Source organism: Oryctolagus cuniculus, chromosome 3, assembly GCF_051225735.1.
Source record: "Oryctolagus cuniculus isolate XC-2025 breed Fujian yellow rabbit chromosome 3, ASM5122573v1, whole genome shotgun sequence".
Lineage (NCBI taxonomy): Eukaryota > Metazoa > Chordata > Mammalia > Lagomorpha > Leporidae > Oryctolagus > Oryctolagus cuniculus.
Genome location: NC_142869.1, coordinates 29,932,500 through 29,952,437, shown reverse-complemented (window position 1 = coordinate 29,952,437; position 19,938 = coordinate 29,932,500). Strand labels below are relative to the sequence as shown.

General features: G+C 39.1%; 1 protein-coding gene across 14 annotated transcripts in view; it reads left to right on the top strand.

Annotated features, from left to right (window-relative positions):
• The window catches only part of UNC80 (unc-80 subunit of NALCN channel complex), a 243,325-nt gene that overhangs the window by 197,374 nt on the left and 26,013 nt on the right, over positions 1-19,938 (top strand). For all 14 annotated transcript variants that reach the window (XM_002712440.6, XM_089329902.1, XM_002712438.6 and 11 more), the window contains 9 exons: positions 220-390; positions 3,070-3,162; positions 5,267-5,302; positions 5,641-5,859; positions 11,449-11,649; positions 13,835-13,958; positions 14,924-15,049; positions 16,261-16,384; positions 17,113-17,319. In XM_002712440.6, the coding sequence (XP_002712486.3) occupies positions 220-390; positions 3,070-3,162; positions 5,267-5,302; positions 5,641-5,859; positions 11,449-11,649; positions 13,835-13,958; positions 14,924-15,049; positions 16,261-16,384; positions 17,113-17,319 (1,301 nt within the window). The remainder of the gene's footprint in view (positions 1-219; positions 391-3,069; positions 3,163-5,266; positions 5,303-5,640; positions 5,860-11,448; positions 11,650-13,834; positions 13,959-14,923; positions 15,050-16,260; positions 16,385-17,112; positions 17,320-19,938) is intronic.

Here is a 19,938-nt window from a genome sequence, read left to right as displayed (position 1 = left end):
AGAATCCATCACCTTTCAGCAGGTGCTGAATGAATGGATGTTGGTGAACACTTCCAGCAACTCCATCTTCTGTTGATTTGGGTGGGTTGAGATGGGGGGAGGGAGTTTAGAAGGCATTACCTCCCTAGAGGCTTTCCATTTTTTCATGCTGCTAAATATGACACACTCAACGAAAGTAGAACATACAGTGTAACTTGGTTTTCTTTCTGTTGCTTAAAGTCTTCAAATGCTGATGGTCCTGGAAGCTTTAGTTCCGTGTTACCTACAAAAGCTAAAGAGGCAGACGTCACAGGTGGAGACAGTACCTGCTGCTCGAGAGGAGATTGCTGCCACTGCTGCCCTTGCGACGTCCCTGCAGGCCCTGTTATACAGTGTGGAGGTCCTCACCAGGTAATCCCGTTGACACAAAGATTCCCAGCCTTAAGCCGTATATACCTACTGAAAAGATGAAGAAAATAGGTGGTGGCTGAGAATCTGAAAAAACAAGACTTTATTTAGAGATACTGTCCCTTTACATCCTGTAACTATAAACAGTCCCTAAGTAATTGGGAAAAAATAGTACATACTACTCTGAATTGCAGTAGTAATGAAAGTAATCTCCCCATGCTTGCTGAACACATATTTGCATATAGCTTGCCGGGTTTCTGTGACATTTTTAACTGTGTGGTCACAAATCTTTTGTAAAAGGGCCAATTTAATGAGTATGAAAATGGGATCCACATTTTTAAAAACTATCGTGGCATTTTATGACACCTGACATATCTGCAGTTCTAACTAAGCATTCTATTATTGTTTTATTGTAAGGAGTTATATTTTTTTAGTGTGAGGGTTTTTTAATGATAATTTCAGAAACTACACAGCAAGTCCAAACTACAGAATATTATTCTAATGCTGGAATTAACAGATTTTCTTTAGAACAGGTATAAATAATGTTGAGAGAGTGTTGGGAGATTTAGAAGTAGAAAGGTCAGTTGGCAGCAGAATTCAGCCCTAAATTAATTTCAAGTCACAAGAATTTTGGGTTTAGAAGCAGAAGGAATTGAGCCGCAAGGAAGAGACCAGATTGGGGCTCACATGGAGTGAAGGTAGAGAAAGCAGTTGCGAGACACTATGCTTGTGATTCATTTTCTTTCTCCGGTCCCATCTAAATTATCTGGGAGGAGATGTTTTTCCCCAGGGTGAGAATGAAGACATCATTTTCCTGGATTTGTGTCTTTGCTCCTCCCCATTCTTCCATGCTGTGTGCCCAGTCTAAAGTGCCACACCCTTAGCCCAAAAATATTTGACTTACCCCACCAAAAAATACCAACCTCTCCAGCTCCGTCATGCTGTGTTGGTAGGACAGCTAGCTGAAGCTCTTTAGTCCAGGGAGGATGTTTTCAGAGTGAGGGAAATTGCTTTTCATTACTTTCAATGTGTGTTCAGTCTCTAACCATGAGGTACACTGCCAAACTAGATAGGCAGAGGAGGGCTCAAAAGTCTTCAATAGAGTATTAGACTGCAATGCTCATGTGCGCCTCAACTGAGGAACCAGGAAGAGGTGGAACGGAGAGCCAGGGCAAACTGCTTCTTCCAACAGGAAATAACCCCAATGCTTTGTTGATGGTTTCATGAAAGTCCTGGGAGGAAGAATGCCCAAAAAATAAATATGCAGCTTACACTCTTCCTTCTGTATCCATCTGGTTACATCACTAGCCCCTTCCTACAATCAGAGAAGAGGAAAACCATCAATTTCCCCCTCGGGCCATTTTAGTTATTTCTTCTCATATTACACAAGGTTGGTGAGCCCCTCCTTTCTATTCCCTTTCATAAGGGCAATTCAATTAACTTATCAAAGTGGAATTACCCAAATTTCCATGGAGAGTTGCGAATGGAGCTCTGGCATTTACAGTTCTGTGGCTTTCGGTACTCCACTGTCTTTACTATTCTGGTGAAGCCTCACCTATTGGTAGTACTCACAACCAAGTTGGTTTTTACAAAAGAGGCTAAGAATCCCCTTTCACTTCAAACTTTCTATTTCTTTATCTCATGAAAAAGAAACTTAACAGTTATACAGGTGGTATTACCTATATTATAAATAAGTTTATTGTATTTATTATTTTCTGTTAGTTTATGTTACCACAAATTTAGAGACTTAAAACAAAACTCATTTATTATCTATAGTTGTCTAGGCCAGAATCCCAGGCAGAGTTACCTGGATTCTCTGCTAGGGATTGCAAAAGGTAGAACTCAACATGTTGGTCAGGGGTGGATGTTTGGCATTGTGGTTAAGTTGCTGCTTGGGATGCCCACCTCCCATATGCCTGGGTCAAGTCAGCTCCATTTCCAAATCCCACTTCCTCCTAATACACACTCAAGTAGGCAGCAGGTGATGGCTCAAGTATGTGGGTCCCTGACCACCCACATGTGCAACTGAATTGAGATTGAGTCCTGGGCTCTTATCTTTGGGTTGGCCCAAAGGAAATATGAGGGAAGAAGAAAGGGATGAAAGTATCATTGTATTCTTAGAATAATATCTACAAAATTCATGAAATTTATCCTTGATATATTAATAAATAAATGTAATTTTAAATGAATAGATAAAATTTTTTAAAAATTAAAAATTAAAGAAAAAAGACTCTAAAGTGAACTTAAAACTTATGTATATGGGGCCAATGCTGTGGTGTAGTGGGTTAAGTATCCACCTGCCGTGCCAACATCCTATATGACTCTACTTCCCATCCAGCTCCCTGCTTTTAGCCTGGGAAAGCAGTAGACAATGGACTAAGTACTTGAGCCCCTACACCCTCATGGGAGACCCAGAAAAAGCTCCTGGCTCCTGGCTGCTGGCTTCAGATTGGTTCAGTTCAGGCTGTTGTGGTCATTTAGGGAGTGAACCAGTGGAAAGAAGACCTCTCTCTGTCTCTTTCTCTTTCTCTTTCTCTCTCTATCTTTAACTGTGCCTCTCAAGTAAATAGATAAGTCTTAAAAAAAAAAAAACTTACATGAGCTTCAGAAATTTGAAGATTTCATAAATGTTTCCACTTCTGATTTGTTGTTTTGTTGTGGCAATTACTATCATTGTTACAGGCCCATGACAGCCCCACAGATGAGCAGGTGTGACCAAGGTCATAAGGGAACTACCACAGCCAACCACACCATGTCATCTGGGGTGAATACCAGGTAACTCACCGTACCTTATACTCTGCAATCTCTCAATTATAAACAACCTGAATTTCAGCTGTTGGGAATGAAAGGAATCCTGAAAATAATCAATAATGTATATGAAACCTTCCAAGGAAAATAAAACTGTTATGAGCTTAGTTACTTTTTAATCTCAAGGAAAAGTATTGCAAGCAACAGTAGTAGCTGTTGGATCAGGCTCTAAAGGAAAGGGTGGGGAGATTCAACCAGTTAGTGTGAAAGTTGGAGATAAAGTTCTTCTTCCAGAATATGGAGGCACGAAAGTAGTCCTAGACGACAAGGATTATTTTCTATCTAGAAAATGAGCAACCTAAAAACGGGCCTTAAAAATGTAATAAAAACAATTGCTTTGAAAACTACAACATTCCTTCCACATCTCAGATACCGAAACTGAGGCAAGTTTTGCTGATATTTAAAGTAAATCTTATAAATATAAAATGGAGTGATTCAAACATACTGCTAAGCATCTAAATTACTGACTTACAGTAGATATTAAAGTTACAAGAAAATACCAAGGCTCCTCTTAAGGTTGTCAAAGAGACATTCAATCCACCTTCATAAATTGGTATTTTCATTGCGTTCTTTTCAGGAGCGTACTCAGTGTTCTCTGCCTCCTGGGTGGTCTCTGAACTATTCCAGCCTGATTTCATTTGCCTCCACTGAAAAGCAAATGAGACAATAATGGGGGAGGGGGTTGCTCCTTCCCAGGGCAACTATGCAGAGTGAACCTACTTTCTTCTGGACATGTTTTCTACGGACATTTCATCAAGCTCTGGCTTACATATTCAAATGATGCTTTCGTGTTTGCTGACAGTCTCTTCCTGTTGTTTTGGTAGAATTCAGACTCTGGCTATGCTAGTTAAGACTTTACCCACTTTGGCCAGCACCACGGCTCAATAGGCTAATCCTCTGCCTGTGGCACCGGCACACTGAGTTCTAGTCCCAGTCGGGGTGCCGGATTCTGTCCCGGTTGCTCTTCTTCCAGTCCAGCTCTCTGCTGTGGCCCAGGAGTGCAGTGGAGGGTGGCCCAAGTCCTTGGGCCCTGCATGCGCATGGGAGACCAGGAGAAGCACCTGGCTCCTGGCTTCGGATCAGCTCAGTGCGCTGGCTGCAGCTGCCGCAGCGGCCATTAAGGGGTTTGAACCAATGGAAAAAGGAAAAAAGGAAGACCTTTCTCTCTCTCTCTCACTGTCCACTCTGCCTGTCCAAAAAAAAAAAAAAGACTTTACCTGCTTCATTCAATCTTTACGAACCTCTGAATACTCTAGAACACACGCAAAAAGCTTAATTAGCTTCTTCCTCCAAAGAAGATTTAATATACAGCAAACCCAAAATCAACTTAGGAATTCTTTTTCTCAGAATGAAGTAATTAGCAAGGAGATCATAAGCAGAAACTCAATCATTTCCCACTCTCTCTGAAGCATATTTTTAAGTGTGTATCGTATATAAAGCTAATTCCTTGCTCCATGAGATATATTAATGTTAAATATAAAGATATATACCAAACCTAACTATAAATTCCTTGAAATGATGGTTAACTTTTGCCTCAATTTCCTATATAAAGAAAAGATGATCTAGTTTAAGTGATATTTAAGGAATTCTTTAGGTATGTTGGTTTACACACAATTACTTTTTGAATGGTGCCTGGAAAATTCTGAATTCTTATCAATTGATCATCAAATCCTAAAGCAATAAGTCTCCAAAACTGAAAGGTGTCAGCCATGTCTCATCCTATGGTCACCTAAAACAGAACATATGATGATAAGACTAAAACTTAGATGTGAAAGCTTTCAAGAATGTATCTTATGTGACTGTATTCTATGAGTTTTTTCATATTTTTATATTTGTCTTCAACGAGTTATATGGAAATGCATTAGCTTTCATAGCAACTGTAATTGCAGTATTCATGATAGCCAGTTGAAAGATAAAACTTTTATATCTTATGACAATTATTTGTATTTGTGAACTTAGCAAAATGTATAGTCTCAGAGGCTTTTCTTAGGAATAAGTTTATAAGAAACCCGAGCAGAGGGCCCGTGTTCTTGCTCTGATAGTTATTTGGACTGTTTTTTCTGACTCCTAGGTACCAGGAACAAGGAGCCAAACTGCACTTTATCAGGTACAGAAAGACTTTCAACATCAGTTCTCATGTATTGAAATGATTGCCTTTTGAGCTGGGATTTGGTTCTGTTTGATTCCATTTAATTGATGCATGGTTTGCTATGTCTGGGCAAATCTGTAAAAGTGACTAATGTGAAGTCACTACAATTTGGCCTGATGATATATTTTCTAAGCTGATAAAATTTCTTTGTCCTTTTAAATGAAATTCTCCTTGCCCTTACCCTATTGATTCAATAACTCTTTAGAAATCATATGTTTTCTTCAGTGTGTTACTCTCCTCTTGTAGTTGCCACATGAATACCTTTTTCAGACCTAGCTAATCTATATAATTCCCAGAGAAAACCTTCACTTGCTGGAAGAAGGGCAAGGCCTTCCCAGAGAGGAGCTGGATGAACGAATTGCTCGAGAAGAGTTCAGGAGACCCCGGGAGTCCCTGCTGAATATATGCACAGAATTCTATAAGCACTGTGGGCCAAGGCTGAAGATCTTACAGAACTTGGCTGGAGAGCCCCGGGTCACTGCCCTGGAGCTGCTGGATGTGAAGTCCCACATGAGGTACTGGCCTTGCTTTTGCTACCCCTGAGTGTGGACACAGCTTGGGCCATGTGTCTGAATGTGTGTTAGGTTGGTATGTAGGAATCTCCAGAATAAAAACTTTGAAACACTCAGAATGATTTATTCCCTGTGACTTATATACATATCATACAGAACACTCTGGTAAAGTGAACACTCAATCCAGCAAAAATGATCTCAGGATGGTCAGGGTGACTCTGTTCTTAAAGTAGAAAATCACAGTCCATGTATCTGTGTCTCAAAAGAGCAGCCCTAAAAATTCCCTAAAATAATAATTTGTAACAAAAGAATAGCTTGGAAGGTTTAGTTGGTATATCAATCTAAAGGTAGTATAAAATTCTAGACTTTCAAAAATAGCATTGCTATTTGTTAAAACAAGCAGATTTCTTGACAATTAACCTTTTTTGTTTAAAAAAAATCCTTTGATAAAAATGTAGAATGTACTAAGTGAAGGAAATTGGGAGGCCAGAAGAGCTGATAACGCTAATTTCTTATCCCCTGAGTTGGACACACACCCAGCAGTGCCTCTGGAGAACTCAAGAGCATCCCATGTCCTCAAACCCTTTAATGTGCAGTAATTGGCAAGAGCTTATTTCAGCTCCTAGACAGGAGGTTTCAGAAAAGGGGGAGGAGGGAAGTTTGAAATGTAAAGGTCTTGTTGCCGTAGTAACCAAGGATTCTATGTACCTCATCTTCCTTTCTTATGGACCATCTCTAGTTGATCTAAGGAATTCTGTGAACAGAGGAACGTCACATACTACCAACAGTCACTTTGTGAGAGAAAGGGAAAAATATTCGTAACACATGGATACAAATGAGGGGAACAGAGAGAGAATAAGGGGGGGGGGGGAGAGAGATCATGGTAAAATAATTGCCTACAACTTAACCATCTGTATCTATACCCTCCCTTAGGGCATTTGGAGGGAGGATACAATTGTCAAAGGGGCCTGGAGCTCCCTCTAGAGGTCAACATCTGTTAAAGCTTAAATGAAGAACATGATTTAAAGTGATTTACCTCCTCATCTGGCATAAACCTAGCCTGCAACAGATATTATTGCTAATTGGAATGACCCAAATACTATGCCAGACACTGTATGTAAAATAAAATCCTGGTCCTCAGGATTGTCACAGTACAATTCAAGAGGCAGACATAAGAAAATAACTATAATTCAAAGTTTCAAGTGGGATACTCGTGTTTGTGTTTATGAATTTAGCATTTTATAAAAGATGTAGGGCAGATTAGAAAATTAAATGAGACAAAGTGATAACATGTAAATTAGAGAGCCACAAAATGTGAAAAATGTGCAGGGAAATCATTGTTTTTGATAATATTAGCATAGGAAATCCATATGAGAGTAGATTAGATGTTATTTCTTAACCATGAGCTTGACTTTGAGCTTCTGAGTTATTACAGCGGTGAATGGAAATGCTCAATTACAAAATCTTAACATCAATAAGACAAAAGCCACCAGCTGTTTGGTGAAATGATGTTTTTATAAAATACAAAGAATAGGCCGGCGCCGCCTGCAGTGCTGGCACCCTGAGTTCTAGTCCCAGTCGGGGCACCGGATTCTGTCCTGGTTGCTCCTCTTCCAGGCCAGCTCTCTGTTGTGGTCCAGGAAGTCAGTGGAGGATGGCCCAGGTCCCTGGGCCCTGCACCCGCATGGGAGACCGGGAGGAAGCACCTGGCTCCTGGCTTCGGATTGGTGCAGTGCATCAGCCGTAGTGGCCATTTTGGGGATGAACCAACGGAAAAGGAAGACCTTTCTCTCTGTCTCTCTCTCTCTCTCACTGTCCACTCTGCCTGTCAAAAATAAATTAATTAATTAAAATAATAAATAAAATACAAAGAATAAGAAACGTCTCCTGTTTAGTGTTTATTAAAAGGAAAGACTGATTTGATGAACAACACCTTCAACAAAATCCCCATAGAAAGTACTGGTTTCACACAGCTGAATACCTGTCAGTATAGGAAGTTGGCATCATGCATTGTCATAATGCAGTTTTTTTTTTTTTCAGTTTGAGTGCAGTCACTGTTTATTATCTGACCAGATAACATAAGTACCCTAGCAGACACCTTAGTTCAACCTTCTAATAAGTTTGTTGATTTGGTCTTCCCTACAACAGCAGCCTATGTGAAACCAGGATAATGTTCTTCAAGAGCATAATTACTTCGTGAACTGGACCTGTAGGAGAGCAAAATACTTCCTGCCTGTGGGATATTAAGTCTAAATGTGCTACACTAACACAATGCATACTAACACGCTTTTGATAAAGACAACACATGCCCACTCTTGTCTGTCTAGACAGATACTCTGTGTTGCTGAGTACAGACAGATCCAAATGCTTTGAGCTTATATGAAGCCAAGGACAGAATTAAAGATTCTCTCCTAAATCAAGAATGCCTTTGGATATGTGTAGAATTCAGAGATCAATATATAAATATAATAATTACAGGTGGTATTTAAAGTCAAAAGAGTAGATTATGTCACCTAAAGAGAAAGAGTTAATTTTTAACAAAAGAGAATGGGGTGTTATATATAAAGGATACAAGATATATTTGCAGGAAGAATTTAAACAGAGGCAGGGAGCTAAGAAACTGTTGAGGCAATCTGTATGCCTGCATTGGCAGAATATGTGCTTGATTACAAGGCTCTCAGGGAAAATATTCTTGGTTAGCTAGATTCTCTGCTGTGAAGGAATTTATCACCTCATTTACCAAAACCAGAGCTGCCAAAGCAGCAGGACCTCTATCTGCACATTCTATCCCTCTTTCCTCCTCTCTCCATCTCTCTCTAAGTGGGAAAAAATATCTTGTACTGCCATTGGGAAAGGACCATAGTTATGTTTTCTGTATCAAGAGATTATTCATGTGATAGTACAAGAAAAAATGAAAGATTTTTAATGCTCAAAACAGATTGACTTTGTTAAATTACCAGGAAATACATAAATTCAGGTAGTAATCCCTACTCTCAGACTTAACTCTGAGTATCGTTCTCATGCTTAACATAGATAGAAAGATCATTTTTTAAAAAGATTTGTTTTATTTTTGAGGGAAAGACAGAGAGAGACAGAGAGAGACAGAGAGTCTTCCATTCACTGGACCATTCCCTAAATGGCCGCAATGGCAAGGACTTTACCAGGCCATAGCCAGGAACCTGGCACTCCATTTGGGTCTCCAATGTGGGTTCCAGGGATTCACAGACTTGGAACCATCATGGGCTGCCTTCCAGGGTTCATTCGCAAGGAACTGACCACACACTCTGAGATGCGATGCTGGTGTTGCAGAGGTGGCTAACCCAATGCACCACAGTGTTGGCCTCAAGACTGATCATTTCTCAAGCATTTCCAAATGCTATCTTTAAAATAATAAGGGAAAATAAATAAACGCATATAGATGTATTCTTATCTGCTATACAAACAACATGAAAAGAACTATTTTCTGCACAGTATGTGTGCACTTATGAAAAGAGGTGAACAAAAATATGTAAACTGTTTTAAATAATTTCTTTAAAATGCACATCTTTACACACAATTTCCAAGACCATGTGAATGCTCAGTCTTAAGAGAAGACAGTGGTGATGAAGAGTTAGTTACTATTTCCTTCTAATAAAAGAGGCTTCATGGAAAAGATCAGCAGGAAGGGATTTAGGGGCCTAAGGTGAAAAGAACTTCTCATCCTGTGGACCTCCAAAGATACAGTGAGTTTCCTTGTACAGTAGGAAATCCCCCAGAGATCTCGTGAGATGAGGCAGGTGTGGAGGAATCCAAGTATTACAGAGGCACTAGCTTGGTTGTGATTGTGATTGTGCCAAAATCAAAAGGGGCACTCTTATACTATAAAGCCTGTCAAATGTTTGTCCTATCTTGCCTGTCCTCTAGGATAACTACAATTTCTGCTTAATAAAATGCTATGGTTAATATATGAGAAAAGGAACCACATAATGGTATCACTGTACTGCTCCTAATACATCAGAGGATCTGTGTGGAGATCACTAGTGGCAGCTAACATCAGAAAAGGAGTGGCAACCAGGTATTGTGGGCCTCCTGATGGAGGACACACCAGATACTCTTACCAGATAACTAAAACTAAGCCGGTAGATCTAGTTCCTAGATTTAAGTAACAATTGAATTAAATATGGTAGGTTAAGTTGATGACACCATGGAGAGTCAATCAGCCAAATAAGTTATAGTAAGAGCAGAAGAGAAGGAAATCTCAAATAAAAAGAGATTCAAAGATATATCAACCAATTAAATGGGCTTTATTTGCTCCTGACTTTTTAGAAAATGTGTCTAAACAATATGTAATAGTGGCCAGCATTGTAGTGTAGCAGATAAAGCTGCTGCCTGTTACAATGGCATCCCTTATGGGCACCAGTTCATGCCCCAACTGCTTCACTTCCAATCCAGTTCCCTGCCAATAGACTGAGAAAAGCAGCAGTGGATGTCTCAAGTACTTGGGTCCCTGCCACCCACGTGGGAAACCTGGATTAAACTCCTGATTCCTGGCTTCAGCCTGGACCAGCCCTGGCTATTGCAACCATCTGGGTAGTGAACCAGTGGGAAGACATCTCTCTCGCTCGCTCGCTCGCTCGCTCTGCCTTTCAGATAATTAAATAAATATAAAAACAAATTTTTAAAAAAATTTTTATGTTTTCTCCATATAAAATTAAGTTAAATTGACTTCAAGACTATGTGTGTTGCTGTTTTTGTATTATTTAGAAAATGATTAGATATGTCTAGTTTGGAAGATTATTTAGTCAGCCAGCAATTAAATTTGCCAGAAACCTCATTCATCCAATCAGTCTTGTTGGCCAATTACCCCTAAGAAAATCCGGCATTTAGGGCATAATCACTTGGTCTGATGACTGGGAACCTGGGAAAATCTTGGAAGCAGCGCCACTTTCTCTCTGGATGTTCCAGTATGAAATTGAATTGGGAAATCCAAGAAGGGGGATGCAACCACGTCCAAAGCCATCCAGAAAGTCTAACTATGTCAATCAAAGACTCTCAGCAAAGCAGGAGTATCCATGTATACAACAGAATGAGAGAAGGAAGCCTTGAGGAAGCAGAAAGAAATTGAGTTTGAAGAGATCCTTGGGATGTAATAAAAAAGAATACTGCTTTTTACAGTGAGACTTTGACCTTGACTGTGAGCAGCCACAGCATTTTAAAGCTATGAAGCTTATTTAGAAATTGTATATTAGTGATGTGATTGTTCATTAAAGTTAAGGTTTTCTTTTATATTTTATATGTCTCATGTGTATGTGTGCATGTATGTGCGTGAATCTCTATCCTGAGGAGTGATCTCTAGGTATGCTGGCCTAACCTTATTGCCTCATCAAATGTTCTTCATGTTTACCTGTGAAACATTCTGTGATTCTCTATTAATATACATTTACAGGCTTCACTGTACTGATATATATGAGAAGAGCAGAGTGGTGGGAAATGTTTGGAAGAATGTTCTTGTTCAGGGAGTTAATGTCCTAAAAGGAGTTAGTTGTCATGATGCTGTGCAGGAAGATTCCCATTATGGCATTTTAAACTTGTTCTTTAAAAAAATAATTTTAGGTTGGCAGAAATTGCACACTCCCTTCTGAAGTTGGCACCATACGACACCCAGACAATGGAAAGCCGTGGGCTTCGGCGCTACATCATGGAGATGCTACCCATTACTGACTGGACAGCTGAGGCAGTGAGGCCCGCCCTCATCCTCATTTTAAAGAGATTGGATAGAATGTTCAACAAAATTCACAAGATGCCCACTTTGAGGTGAGAAGGCTTCGCAGTTAGCTGTTGACATTACAAACCCCAAAGTCAGGATTGGTCATTTGTTAAAAGAATAGATTGCTGAGTTAAACTAATGACTTGAAAGTTTACAGTTGGAATATGTGCATAGCTAATCAGATCTATAATTATCTAAAAATAAGAATGTATATTTTGAGGCAATAACATTTTCTTTAAAAATATATGTGTTCATCTTGAAAAAAAATCTATCCATTTCTTAGCTTTCCTGTTCTTCTTTGACACAAACAAAAAATCCAACTGGTTCCCTTTAATCACTTTTGAAATAATGTAGGGTATGTCTTATAAATAAAATAACTAAGTAAAGAAGAAAATTAACTATATGTTCAAAATATTGTATACAATACCAATTTCAAGAAATGCCAAGTTTTAAAGTAATCAGTCAAATAGCAGCTACAAAGTTCACAATTGATAACAAATTCCTAATTTTTACCTTTTCTTCTAATTTAGTATATTAAATGAATACTAATACCACTTGATCTCTGTTCAGTGGCTTGAGCAATGTCCTTTCATAACATCCCTAGGAGTGATGTCTCTGAACCAGCCTACTTAGAGATGTGGGCCCAGTTCGGAAACTATAATCATAGTGAGCAGGTAGTTCAATTGATGTATGATAATAAATCCACTAAATTGGTAATTTCAAGTTTGTGTTATTTTGATTAGTAATAGAATTTTCTCTTCCTTTAAACTGAACCTAACAATCAATGCAATTCCTGCCCAAGAAATTACAGCACTTGCTCTTCCATTTATCAGGACTTTTCCAGAAGTTAGTTTGTACTCTTCCCATTTATGCAGCCATTAGGAATCACTAGGGAAAAAAACTAATAAAAATTTTCCATTTTAGTAATTAATGGCTTGTTCTTATTCTCTTTTATATCCTAATAATGAATGCTTTTACATGATTTCAAGGTTATTTATTTCAGTGGCATAGAAATGCCTACTCTTAAAGCACTATTTGATTAGTGATCCCAATGGAACATTTGTGGTATTGGCAAATGGCTGATCCAAAATTTATAGCTGACTTATGAGGGTGTGTAAAAATAAATTCTTTTTTCTTAAGTAAATCAACATCTAAAGATGTTAAACATCTCCATAAACTGACCCATTTGTCATCTAATTAATACTGTTATAAAGAATATCAGGCTCCCAGAAGCAGATTTTGAATTAATACATTGACTGGTTAGCGGTAGGCAATTTTCTTGGGAAGCATGATGTAAATATGAGGTTGGATTAGATTTAACTTTTTTATGTAACCTCTGCTTAAACACAAGAAAAATTGACTGAACGTGACCTGTGGACCACTAGGGCACCTTCAGTATCAGAGATATCAATGTACACTCACTTATGAATACATTTTCATTTTGTCATTGCAGGGATTCCACTTCAATAGGAAATATAAGCTTAGAAAGTATTTCCCCAAAAATATGGAAATAGTATTGATATCAGCAAAACCCAAACTGTTATATTGGGACCACAGAGATCAATCTTCCAGCACTGGGACAATTACAGATTAGATTGACTTTTATTACAAAAAATTCCATATTCATCTAATTGAGTTTATATAATCCCACCACATATACTATCATAGAAAGTAACCAAAGTGATATTTCTTGGGAAATCAAGAAATAACACTTTTAAAATAGGTAGACTGTTTTCTTCTAATGTGATCTTTTTGTCAAGAGTTAAGCCAGATAAATCCAATTGTATTAGTGTAGTGCAAAAGCTAATGGAATCAAGTGTAGTCTGATAAATGGATTTCAGAATTGCAGCCAGGGTCAGATTAATTCTATTGGGAGTAATTACCCCAGTAATGGGCCCCTAAAATACTATTCTTAGGGACTCCTCTCACAGCTAAAACCAGGGAACTTAAAATGCAACCCATTCATCATCTCTGTTTTTTCTTCAATAGATTTTGTCTCATTAGTCGAATGGGGCAGGAGTGCCTCTGCTACGTTTTCCGTAACTTCTTCCCCTCCCAGTGTGCTCTGTACTTTTGGAACAACATGGGTAAACACCATCCCGTGTGAAGCACTTTGTTGTCTCAGATACACATCCTGTCTTAGATGGTGTCAGAATCACTGTCTCGTTCACTTGTTTCAGACTGTCTCCAGAAAGGAGCCACGCTGCTAATGGCTCCTATATTGTATTCCAGGCGACAGGTTGAGTGGGAGCCTGCCAGCAATTTGATTGAAGGGGTTTGTTTGACACTTCAGAGGCAGCCAATCATATCCTTCCTGCCTCACCTTAGGTCACTGATCAATGTCTGTGTCAATCTGGTGAGTAGCCAAGTGGCAATCTTATGAAACTTTGCAAAATTTAACTCTGCTATTGACGTCTCTGAATTGAAGATTTACAGGTCAACCACTTTGTGCCCCTATCTACCCATGAAAACAGATGGCTCAGGTGACACTGAAAATAGTGAGGTACATTTCAAGGTGGTGCGTGGGGAGATACAAGGGCCCATCCCCACACAGATGGGATTTTGATGTACTGCTTCCCACGCACTACTTTGACAATTCACCTCTTCAAGTTGCGCTGAGAGTTGAGGGCTGCCAGTTGGAGAGTGGGGTGGTGGGAGTCACACAATTGGCTAGAAGTTGAGGTAGTCTGGGGTGGGGGAGTTTAAAATGCAAAGTGGATTTTATTTATTTACTTATTTATTCATATTAGTGCGAAATTATGAGTTGGCCAGTCTAGGATTTATATAAAGCAAACAAAATTTTAATCATTTATGCAATATCTAGAGTCTGGTCCTGACGAGGTTTTGTACAATGTATGGAAACCATGTTAGAGCATTTCATTGAACAGGATCTGCTGCTTAACTAGTTGAGCAATAATCTGTAGTTGGAATGCCTAGTGCAAATAGAGCTGTTGCCATCATCATTGTTGTCAGTATTTGCTCCATAAAAGAACGTTGACTACATTCCTCTGTATCCACAAGTGTTCAATCTCCCAATTAGAATAGCTTTTTAGTTCATCTCCCATTATTTACATAGTTACTTATAAACATTCTACAAAACCTTGGCTGAATATAGTTTAATGTTCGATCTGACTCCAGATATTACATGCCTTCAGAAGGCAACAAGAGAGAAAGATTGAAAGGAACATGTCCAACCTTCAATTTTTTATTATTATTATTACTATTATTATTACTACTATCATTATTGAATGAGACTCCCTTACTACGGTTGCATGAAATTGCAATAGTCAAGGCTGGTCATGTGCTCTGTTTGTATTTCAGGTGATGGGAGTGGTAGGACCTTCCAGTGTTGCTGATGGATTACCCCTTCTTCATCTCAGCCCTTATCTCTCACCACCTCTGCCCTTCAGCACAGCTGTTGTCCGGCTTGTAGCATTGCAGATACAGGTGTGACTGCCTTACCTGTTTGTCACGCTCCTTAAGTTGTTGGTGGAGGCACCAGATCATGGTGTTCTCTTTTATTTTCTCTGCAAAGGCTGGGCAAAATCTGTGAAACAAATATACAAACATCTCCAAACTTTCATCGGTTTGGAACTTCAGCCCTGAGCTTGGCCCTAAGTTGTGCTTCTGTAATTCTTCTTGAGATCTCAAAAATAGCAGAGTCAATTAGTCCTGCCACAACCTTAGGAACCACTCCAGTCTTTTAAAGGTGTACAAAATAATGGTTCACAGATAATCAGCTCACAATTGTTAATTAAAAGGGGCAGTAATATTCCAAGTCTGGTTTTAAATTGTTTTCAGAAAGAATTGCAATATAAAATTCTTTCAATATTATTACTAGACTTTGAATATATTCATTTTCTTTAATGATTGTGGGTTGAATATTGTGGTTGCTTTTTAAAAAATCTTCCCATTTAATTTATTTCTTAAGATTAAAGTGATAATTTCCAAAGCAAAAGGTGCAGAATCCAAATTTCTCTGCTAATTCAGTGTATTACTAAATTTTCAAAGGCTGTAAATCATCCGAGAGCTCTGAGATCAATGGAAAATAATAATTTATGTAAATGTATAACTGATCTACCCATTATCTGACAACCAAACTTGGTGGTTCATCATCCAGAGAATGGGTGGATGATAGAAAAGAGAGTAAGGACGGACTGTGGCTGCCTGCAGCAGGGGAACAATGACATCCCTGGAGTAAAGCATCCTAATAACATGTGTACAACGATTTTTTTCTCATATCTTGGTTATTACTTCCTGTCTTGAAGAAGTCCTTGGGTAGAGGTCAGAGGACTTTTAAATAACTTCCAAATGAAACAATTGGCAAATTTTTGTGTTCTTCCTTATCCTTTGTAAAGTTTGTATTGAGAAACTTAATGGGAAATGACATTATTTTAGTACCTGTAAAATATTATAATTTTTCATTTACTATTCAAGATGTTACTGTCTTTTTAGGTGTATACCTCTCAGTTATGACAAGCAAATGGTAAAGTATGAGTTTTGAGTGAATCTCATATGCTACACAGACAACAACTGAACTCATAGTTCCCAGGAGCAGCCAGCAGGGAATTCACCGTCTCCATCGTGCTGTGTAAAAACAGATGTACTAAATGGGTGTGGTGGTCAATTAATCTTTTTTTTCTATTATTGCTGTACAGGCATTAAAAGAAGATTTCCCTTTAAGCCATGTGATCTCCCCATTCACCAATCAAGAGCGAAGGGAGGGGATGCTTTTAAATCTACTCATCCCATTTGTGCTCACAGTAGGATCTGGAAGCAAAGGTCTGATTAATTTAATGACAGAAATTTAATGACATTTTTGTTGTGTTTTCCTAAGTGTAAGGCTGTTATTTATTTTTCCTTTTCCCTCAGAGGTCATCATTGAAGTCAATCTGAATGAATCACACATTGTTACCTTAGGAAATAAGAGTGTCTCTTTCTTTTCAGTTTAGCTACTCTGGAACAAGAGTGTCTCTACTCTACTTCTTAGAAGATATTTAAAATCATTTCTATATGGCAAAACTCAGGAGAACACTGTTTCAATTCAACTAAGAAAATGGTACTAGTTGAAGTACAATATGATGAGAACTGACAGATGAATGGACTTTATAACCTACTGCCACTTGGTTTAGCAGAAACTTGCCACTGTCATTAAATTCCAAAATATTTGCATTACTCCTCCTTCTTACGGAGTTTTCTCTTTTAGGAAAAGTTTATCTCAAATATAAGGACAGTACATTGTAAATATTTGCGAAAAGAAAGGAGATTGAAATGGTAAGCGGGAGATTTCGCTAAGAACACGAATGTTTAGGTGCCAACTATGGAGAAAATAATCAGATGCCGGGAATGCTGTTTGTCCGTGGGAGAAGCTGTACTTGGCAGGAATCACCTGAATTTCTAGGATTCTAGTTTAGAATTGGAAAGAAAGTTGACTTTTTTTGTATCTGTTGTGGAAAGTCTACCTTGTGACTTTTTCCCTTTCCCCATCTTCTTCCAAACGCTACCCCCAGATAGCCCATGGCTGGAGCAGCCAGAGGTGCAGCTGCTACTACAGACGGTCATTAACGTGCTTCTGCCACCTCGGATCATCAGCACTTCCCGGAGCAAGAACTTCATGCTGGAGAGCTCCCCTGCCCACTGTTCCACCCCTGGGGATGCTGGGAAAGACTTGCGTCGGGAAGGACTGGCTGAGTCCACTAGCCAGGCAGCATACTTGGGTGTGTCTTCATTCATATTTCTCTCTCTCTCTCTCTCTCTGTCTCTCAAATATATATGTATAATATATATATATCCATCATATTTGAGTGCATTCAAGTTCCACCTTGACTCAGAAAGTATTTAGAAAGAACTCAGTCCAGAAAGTATTTGAAGAAGGCATTGGAACAAGAAACTCCTGCAAAAGAGTCTGGCTTCCTTCAGTGAACATATGCGAAAAACAATGTACTTTGATATCCACAATACCTGAATTACTTGGTTGTTTGTAAGAGTATCTGGGCATGTAAGGAAGGCATCTGTAATAAGAATTCCTCCTTGCTCATTAAGTAAAAGATTACTAGTGGGATTTGGTAGCTGTTATCAGAACTGGACTCAGACTAGTACACAAGGACACTACATTGCACAAATCAAGAGGTTCACTAATCTGTCACCTCTGTGAATGGAACCCCTGGAGTGGACAGCTAACATCCTATTTAGCAAAATATGGTGGTCTTATAGCATGTTATGTCTCCTCCTAGCTAAACTATTTTTCATCCCTATCTTTAAATCTGCATCTTGTCTTTAGTAAGACTAGTCCACTGTTCTCCCATAGGCTTGCCAATTCCCTCCCTACTTTGGCTCCTACTTTCCCATTACCCCAACCCTGCCTTTAACTTGGTCCTAACCCATGGGACGAAGGGAAGCCACTCTTTGACCCTGAATGAATTGGGCAGCAGAAAGAGACCACTCTTACCATAGCAGTGAGAGTAGCAAGCATTGGCAGCAGAAAATCACGAAAGAAGAAAGTTGGGGAAGCTTTTCCTGACATTTTTCAGTTCACCAAAGCAGATCTTCATGGGCAGAATAACATGAATGCAAACATACTGATCAAATCAAGTCCTGGTTTTTGGAATATGTATGTGGGATGTGTCATAAAGGGGTGACAATGAAGATGAAAAAGGAGAAAAAGAAACAAGGAATGCACATGCAAGGGACCTACCCACATGGGTGCCCAGCTGCCAAAGGCATGGGAAAACAGGGATCAAATAAAATCTGGCAAAGAGCCCTGCACGCCGATGTGAGAAAACACTTGCTAAGTAACTATTTCCAGTCCTCTCCACTTTCTGCCTTTTAAAAATATATATATCTATTTATTTTCAATGGAAAGGCCGAGTAACAAAGAGAAAAGAGATAAAGAGGGATCTTCCTTATACTGGTCCCCTCCTCAGATTCTCACAGCAGCTAAGGCAGGGCTGGGTTGAAGTAAGGAGCCCCATATTCAATCTGGGGCTCCCTTGTAGCTTGCAGGTACCCAAGTACTTGAGCTGTCACCTGACTCTCAGGGTGCTGGATGGGAAATAATAGCTGGGACTTAAATCAGATACTACAATATGGGATGTGAGTGTCCCAACTGGCCAGTTTATTTTATTTCGTTGTTCTTTGTGCTGTTTTTTTTTTTTTAACAAATTTCTACCTTAAAATGATGCCACAAACATGCCCCATACTTTTTGCATTTTTAATGGTGTTGGATTTTTGTTGTTTCTACTTTACTTACTTGGCCAGGTTACTGGACCTCTACATAAAAATCTAATTTTACACTTATTTCAAATACCGTGCAATATTCAGTGTTTCCTTTGTGCTTTATTTTACTATTACATTGAATTCTCATATCACCACAACTCTAAGAAAGTAATGTTATTCCCATTTTAGGAATGAAGAGGCTCAGGCCCAGAAAGTTTCAATAACTTGACGCACACTCACTTAATAAGTGAGAGGCCTGATTTCAAATCCAGGCCATCTTGCACCAGAGTCTGTTCTTCACCTCCTTGTCATACATATTAGTATGCTGGGCTGGCGGAGGTGAAGCTGGAAAGCAGAATGAAATAAACCCAAAGGCAGCACATTTGTTTGTTTACTTGAAGGAGAGGAAGTGAGATGAAGAGAGAGGGTGTGAGAAGATGGTCGAGAGGGACATCTTACAGCATCTCTTTCCATGTTACAAGGCACGGTTCTCTCCCCCTGGAGATGTCCTAGTGAGGATCAGCATGCATGTGTCTCTTAAGGAGTTTCTGTGTGCATTTAAAAGTTCAATACACTTTAAAAAGATATCTGCGTTCTCCTGATCAGAATCAGAGCACGTTTACCATTCAAAGTTCCCTTAACTGCCCCATAGCAGACCTTGTGGCGAGAGCAGGGGTGGCCGAGGAAGTCCCATCATAATCTTTCATGCTTCAGGATACCCTGGTTTGTCCTGACACAGCAGGAAATCTGCCTTAGGAAAGGAAAAAAAAAAGAAGGGAAGGAAATAGAAGAGGAAGGGAGGGGAGGGGAGAGGAAGATAGACTGTGAAGACGGAAGAATCTGGGAGGAAATAGAAATTGTAAAGAAATCCAACAGGGGGTGGTAATAGATATGATGTACCACAGAGATGGGGGAGGGTAAGGGAGGATTCTTTATCTGGAAGGATATACTCAAATTTATTTACTGGTGACTCTGAGGAGCAATTTAGAGTGGAGTTGGGAAGAGAACAAGGGAGGGAAAGGACTTTTCTTTTATATTTGTAAATGTCTGCATGGTTTATTTTTTAATCATGCAAATATTTGTTTCCATGCTTAAAAGAATAAAAGAAAAATGTTTGAAAA